This window comes from Pezoporus wallicus, unplaced genomic scaffold (assembly GCF_028554395.1).
Source record: "Pezoporus wallicus isolate ANWC-B61680 ecotype Strahan unplaced genomic scaffold, APGP_CSIRO_Pwel_v1 contig_5967, whole genome shotgun sequence".
In the NCBI taxonomy this organism is placed as follows: domain Eukaryota; kingdom Metazoa; phylum Chordata; class Aves; order Psittaciformes; family Psittacidae; genus Pezoporus; species Pezoporus wallicus.
The window spans coordinates 3,725,366-3,732,349 of NW_026639377.1; the positions used below are offsets into that span (position 1 = coordinate 3,725,366).

At 44.7% G+C, this 6,984-nt stretch overlaps 1 protein-coding gene across 1 annotated transcript; it reads right to left on the minus strand.

Moving 5' to 3' along the window:
- Nucleotides 1–3,505: 3,505 nt before the first annotated feature.
- On the minus strand, nucleotides 3,506–6,589 carry FGF4 (fibroblast growth factor 4). The gene is made up of 3 exons (XM_057414387.1): nucleotides 6,286–6,589; nucleotides 5,420–5,523; nucleotides 3,506–3,682 (listed from the first exon to the last, which is right to left on the minus strand). Exons 1-3 carry the CDS (start codon nucleotides 6,587–6,589, stop codon nucleotides 3,506–3,508), a joined length of 585 nt encoding a protein of 194 aa, XP_057270370.1.
- Between the last annotated feature and the right edge of the window lie 395 nt (nucleotides 6,590–6,984).

Here is a 6,984-nt window from a genome sequence, read left to right on the forward strand (position 1 = left end):
TCTTAAAGGCTGAAATATGTTTTTATCCCTGGCCATAATTTTTTGTTACTATTATGGAAGACCTAGCAGTAATAAATTTACCTTTGCTCTTTTTTACAAGCATTCTAAACAATAAAAATTAATTATGAAAAATATTATATATGTCTGCATGCCTATTTATTCTGCCTCTATTCTTAGAAGCATTAAACATACTGCAGCTATACTTGTCCAGTCAAAAAAAACCTACCTGTGCTACATATTTATAGAATTCAGAGAGAAATTGCTCTTATTGAGGGCACTGGGCATTCTCAGCTCATCTGCTGCATCCCCCTTTCTAGGAACAGGAGAAAGAATATCACTCAGTGGAGAAGTGTGTGTTTTGGGGTGTGGCTTTCTGTTTTGCATGGCTCTTACTTAGCTGAAGAAACTCCCTTTGCCATCAAGGTGTGACAGATCAAACTTAATATTGTAATTCCCAGTACGTATCCTTCCCTAATCCTTGGAAGGGGGTTAAAACTGCAAATACAGAGATTCAACATAGTGTGCATGTATGTCTATAAGTGCATATGCATGAGTATTTGTAAATAAGAATTGTGCAAAAGAGTCTTGGCATAAATTGTGCTATACAGCACTTCATCTTTCTATACACATGTATGAGTATAATCACTAACTGTGAAAAGAGACAGTATCTCAAATCAAAGAGGTAATTCTACAAATTCTTTGTCAGTGTAGTACTTCACGGGGCAAGCAAGAAACACTCATACAAACCAAGAAAAAGGCAATCAGGTTTCATTTGTAATGTTTACATCCAAAAAACTCCAAAGCCGGTTTGTGTTTTGGATCCTTAACACTATGTGCTGCACCAAAAGCTGCCCTTGTTAATAACCACACAGATAATACATGTAAGAATACTAGTGTGGGGCAGATGCAAGTGTGCATATCTGTTACTGAGCTCGGGAAGCTGGGTTTTCCTGGACTATTTCCAACTTTGGCAGGGGGAACTTTAGCTGAGTAAGAAATCCAGGCTGTCATTCGTGAAGCAGCTGGCATAGGCGCAAAGACTCCCCGCTCTTTGGGAAAGTAAAACAGCAACTTTCTGTCTTCCACTGCAGGATGCATTCTCTTCTAAAGAGTTAAAATCAATGCCAGGGTGCCATACCTTGTAAACGTTTGCCATTTATTATGCATTTAAATGTGCACAGCACATACATCACAGTCTTGAGCAGCACCTGTATAAAACTACAGACACATTCTGGTAAATGGTGAAAGCTCATCCGGTGTAACATTGTTATCAAGTTTTCATCACAATACTTCAAAGTTACAACTACCTCTGAATGTATTTTGTGTGAGGCCATCAGTTGGGGATTTAATGTAGTGAAAAGTGACAAAGAACCATTCCCAGAGAAAAATCTTAGTGATCTGGTTTTGCTACCTGAAATCTGGAACAACATCATTGGTTGTTAGAGGTAGTGGTGATAATTACACAATGATTACTCACATACAGAAAACATAGGATGTACAGAAATCCCCCCCAAATTACAGGGAAAAAATATAACAAATCCTTAGGCAGGACATTTCCTATGCACTTTCTCTTAACTTGGTTTCCAATTATTCTTTTTGCTTTGACAGCAGCTGCCTTAAGATCTGGTCCTGGTCTGGTCTGGTCTTACTGAACTTTGATGAGTCGATTTTGTCTTCAAGGTCATGTATAAGTAGGGGATACAGGCAAGTTTATACCATTACAAAGGAACGAAGGCTTTTGTGTAGGAATGTAAAGAGAAAACAAAAAAAATCTGAACTCAGATTTTCAGGTAGTCAGAAATAACTATCTCAGATTGGAAGATCATCTGTAAACACCCTCTAAGTCATCATACATGGTTAGTTCTGGTTTCCACTTATACTGATTCCCCAAGGATGAAGCATCTTTTAAAAAAAAAGGAAGGAAGAAAGAAAGAAAGAAAAAAGGACAAATGGATCCTTTTAGTGATTCCCCCAATCAAACCTTTCTTTTCCTTCATCACATTAGCGACATGAGTTACACTTGCAAAATATATAAAGAAAAATATAAGGTTACTTGATGACGATATAGTACTGCAGCCTGACAGCTGTCTACAAATATTTTCACCATGATTATCCTTACTAAAAGTAAACCACTGGGTAAAGATAGCTCAAACGTGACAAGGCTCAAATAGGATGCAACCAACTCTATCCTGAATAGTTCTGGCTACATATGGAAAAAAAAGAGATTTGGGATTATGATTGTTCCCCCGGGCCCTCCTCCAGAACTGTAAGACCAAGCAGAAAAGCATGTACCTTCCTTCCATGCAGATTTTGTTAGGAGACTGACTTGGAGAATTAGTGAGGTAGAAATTAATCAACTTTGTCAGGGAATGAGACAGAAAAAAGCAGCATATTTCTCCTTCCAACTACTGCACCAAAAGGGATAAATAGCACAAAACAACCTCAACTCCTTGCAATCAATCTAATCTCTCTGTGGAGACTGTGGTTTTTGCCAACCAGCAAAAGTTTTTTGCCTTTTAAAAACTGAGTATTGAAGAGTTTCAGAAACTTTGCAAAATGAATATAGTCTCCAAATATGAAAGCGGATTTGATTTGAACACCATGTAATTAGTTCACCGTGGCAAGTTGCACGGTGTGCTCACGGAGGGTGGGACAGACACATTTTGTTTTAGCTTAATGCCAAGCAATCACATGCAGTATACGCTTCCATTGAAGGCCTCAAAAGATTGTATGCTCCTGTTGATCTAAATAATAAACCCCAACCCCAATCCTGCTGAGTTTCTATAGGTGCTTCTGCCTCTCTACTGCCTGGCAGCTCTAAGATAGACTGCAGGAAAGTTCAAAGTTCAGCACTGGCAGATCTAAAAACAGATTTGGGGGGTTAGCCCTTCAGCACCAAGGTAAACCGATCCCGTTCCAACGAAATAGCAACTCTGCACAAAGGAGGTCAGGCATTGTGTGAGGCTCTATGCTGGCATCCCACCCAGGCATCCCTCCGTTCCTTCTTGGAGGCAAAGAGCTTCTTTGGGAATCACAGGGGAGGTTGGAGAACATGCTGAGGGGAACAAAGTCACCATAACAAACAAACAAACAAACACGTGTACAGTGATAGACACCATACAGCACACAAAAAGTGCAAAACTTTGTACTAAAGGAATTGAATTCCACCCGGTGTAGGACACGGAGTAGCAGCACACCTATGATAACTTAGAAACAAATTAAATACACCACAAAGCAGAAACCTTCTACTGTTGCACCGTGAAATGAAATGCCTTGGGTTGGGGGTTTGGTTTTGTTCAGAAATTAAAAAAAAACAAAACACCCACAAATAAGAATCAGAACTATAAATAACTTTTGTGTCAATATATACAGATTTAAATAATTAATTTAAATATCTTACACCTACTCTTGCATAAAACTCTCCAGTAAAAGTGCACCATGTTTCATTTCCCCAAACGTGTCTTGCATCTTTGCCTGTGCTGAGGTAGGTCTGAAGGGAGATGTCTCAGATTCTGGGTAGAAAATGTGTCACTGTCATTGTGGGAGATACTTTATTGCCTTTCTTTGTTCTTCCATTTTTGCTCAGGGCTATATACATCCCGGGATAAATCCTGGATTCATAAGCATTGTAGTTGTTTGGCAGGAGAATCTCTTTGAATTTGCACTCGTCATTGAAATGGGTCTGAAATTAAAAGGATAGAATGAGAGGGAAGGAATTTTAAACATCAGGTGTGGAAATACTCTTGGTACCAGGTGTAGAAAGTGTGCTGAGAGGAAACGTACAGCTGACTCCCCCCATTTAGTAACCTTTTGAAGTGGTCACCCAAATGAAGCTTCAAACAGGACTCAAGATGCAGAGGATGATTTAGGATGCTGTGTCCAGGCTGAGCATGTCCGCCTAAAGGTGGGAAGGACACCCATAGCTCTTGAGGGAGAGGGGCACATTTAAACAGTGCTGCAGAGGGAATAGGCCCAATTCTGCTGCCCTGTTCATTTAATTGTTCTGGTTGTCCTACCAGCAATAAATTGCCTGAGAGGCTTCAGAAAAGTCTGACTGCTAGCATTTCCTTGTGTTGCTTGAGGAGAAAGAAGCATTTTAAAGACATTCAGCGCACACAGTATTTTCTGTTTCTTCAGTTTTAAAATCTAAGGAAGGGTTTGGATAGCTTATGCTATCCAAACTGCTATTTGGATAGCTTATGCTATCCAAAGGGAAAACAGAGCTGACAAAAGGCACCCTTTCAGTGAAGAGGTTTCATCTGTAATACAAAGAGGGACGGGTATTACAAGTGTGTTATCTGGAGAGTAACAAATGAACTCGTCTCTTACTAGTGAGCAAAAGCCTAGGGTTTTCTAAAGGAAGTCTCAGCCTGCTAAGATGAATACTGCACTGGGAATTACTTTATACAAGACACTGAAGCAGCAGACTTCCTAAGGAATGATGCAAAGGGGACTCCTGCACTTTGGTGACTGATTCTGCCTGACTCTTATAAACATTAAAATCCTCTGTGACAGGACTGATGCTCCAGAAGGTAATTCTGGATGCTTCATGTCTTCATGTGAAAATGCCCTAGGTAACTTTGACATGATTTGGCTCTTCCTCAGCCCAAGTTTCTTGAAAGCATCATTGAGAAACGTGAAATAGAAAAGCCATGGGTAAGGAAGGAACATGGGTTTGAAATTATGCAGGTCAGTAACTTTTACAGAGATGAACTCAAAAGCAGGAGGACAGCTCAACATGGGCAAAGACATGCACTGCTGTTGTCCGCCTCAAGTGTATTTTATAAAATGACTCTGTCATTTCCACAGATTCAGAGTCAAAAAGAACTGTATTGTATCCTAATAGATCTGCCTTCTTATAGAAGTCCAAATCCTGAGAATGCTGAACTGTCATGGGAACAGACTCTCCAATCAAGAGCACTAACAAAGGGGGATCAATAGGTATGCAATAAGAACTGATTCATCACATCATAGAGGATCATTTGTGGGGGCCTCGCTGATCCCAAATTCAAGTGTCCTCTGGGAGATGGAATGAGCAATTGCCATACCTCCTTGAGGCTGTTTGTACTAAAATATAAGAAAGAGATGGATGGAGGCTAGCTTGAGGTCTTGCCACAGAAATTGACTACTCTGTTGGTCTACGTGTTAGGAAAGAAGGGTACCATGGTTGGGTGACTACCGTGTTTATGAGGGACCAAGGAAAAAGCATAATGTAAAGGAGTGGGTTTCACTTCAAAATCTCATTAAGCAGCATGCCTGGGCAGCACACCTTCTATTAGCAAGGCAACAGGGGCTGCTTTGTGTTGTCTGACCCAGGAAGGGCAATGATGGGGCTTGAGCAGCTTTTAGCACCATTCACACTTCCCACCCCAGCTGATCATGGTCCCCTCCCCCAGGCACACACTCGATGGCTACTTACAGACCCATAGAGTTTCCCTTTGCTATTCATGGCCACGAAGAGTCCACTTCTAACACCAAATATGCTCACCACTCCTCTTTCCACGGGGGAGATTTCCAGCAAACCTGCAGAGGAGACATAGGAATCAGGGAGACAAAGGGCTGTACCCGGAAGGACTGCGTGGTGCCAGTGCTGCCCTCACCTAGAAGCTCTCATTCCCGGCTTGGTATGGGTCCCCGTGCCCAAGCACCTCTGTGGGTGGCCCCAGAACCCCGGCCTCATGCTCACCGTGCTGCACCATGCCCCATGCTGGGACTTCTTTTAGCCAAGTATCTATTTTTACTTTGCCCCCAGGCATCCTCCAGTGTAGACGAGGTTCAAATAAACCAGAGTTTGTGCCTGGGGCGAAGGAACGTTTGTCATCTTGGAGTTTATATCCCCCCTCCCGGATCTTATTGTTTCAGTTGGATATCAGAGCCATGGGGCCACGGGGTTAAGTCCCCAGCAGATACTTTTCAAGTCTGGGGGAAAGCTGCGCTCTCCCCGGCCCCTTTTCAGACTGGACGGCCCACGATGCTGCGGACCCTCCAGATGTTGAGCCAACCCCGACGCCTGGTGCCTGACGGTGGCAAGCACTGCGCCGAGCAGCGCGCCAGCGGCCCCGGCACCCGCCGCCCTTGGGGAAGCCCAGGAGGGCAGCCCGGAGGTGTCGTGGTCGGGCGAGATTGTTAGGGTATTTAGAGATCAGCCATGCACCCACACTTTTAGCCACACACCACTCTACGAGGCAGGTGAGCTGCTCTGCTCCCGCAGAACCTCCCTCGAGGGCGGTTCCGCGGGCGCGGAGCGCCTCAGCTTCCCCGCCACGGGGGTCGTCACCGGCTTACTGTATCGATTCTCGCTGTGAATCCCGTCGATACGGCCGTCGGGCAGGACCTGGATGTGAAAACCGATGCCCACGTTGCAGTAGAGGCGCCGCAAACGTTTGATACCCAAGAGGTAGTCGCCGTCGCGGGCGGCGTCGCGGCGCTCGGCCGGGAGACGAGCGACGGAGCGAGCGAAGAGAGCAGCGTCCCAACGGCGCTGGCGGGGCCCGGCGGGGAGATGACTCGGAAGCGACCGGCCGCGGACGGCTCCTGGCCATAGCAAGCCCAGGAGCAGCGCCTGCAGCAGTGCCGCGGGGAGAGGCATCCCGGTTTAGGGGCTCCGAAAAGACGCTCACCCCACAGCTCCCGCTTTATACTGAGGTCAAAAGTTGGAGGAAGAAGAGGGGAAAAAGAGAAAAAAGGGAAACCAACCAACAAAGCAAAACAAAATAAAACACCCAAAACAGAACACACACAAAAAAAAGGGAAGGGGGAAGGGGGGGGGGGGGGGGGGGAGGAGGTGCTGCTGGAAGAAAAAGGGAGGCCGGAGGGGAAGAAGAAAGTCCCGCGCTCAGTCCCCGGAGGATTTGCTGTTTCCCTGTGCTGGCTGCATGGAGAGTAAATCCCAGAAGCAAGAGCTTCTGAACTTGATCTCAACTCCAGGAGTCTTGTCTGAAGTGCTGATCTTCTCCTAATAGCGGCTCAGCCATAGCGCTTCAG

Bases quoted from the DNA above. Each gene is read 5' to 3' on its own strand.
- FGF4 (XM_057414387.1), bottom strand. From the start codon at position 6,589: ATGCCTCTCCCCGCGGCACTGCTGCAGGCGCTGCTCCTGGGCTTGCTA. The intron at 5,524-6,285 runs GTAAGCCGGTGA...TCTCCTCTGCAG, and splicing joins TCACAGCGAGAATCGATACA to GTTTGCTGGAAATCTCCCCC. The intron at 3,683-5,419 runs GTAAGTAGCCAT...TTTTAATTTCAG, and splicing joins AAGGGAAACTCTATGGGTCT to ACCCATTTCAATGACGAGTG.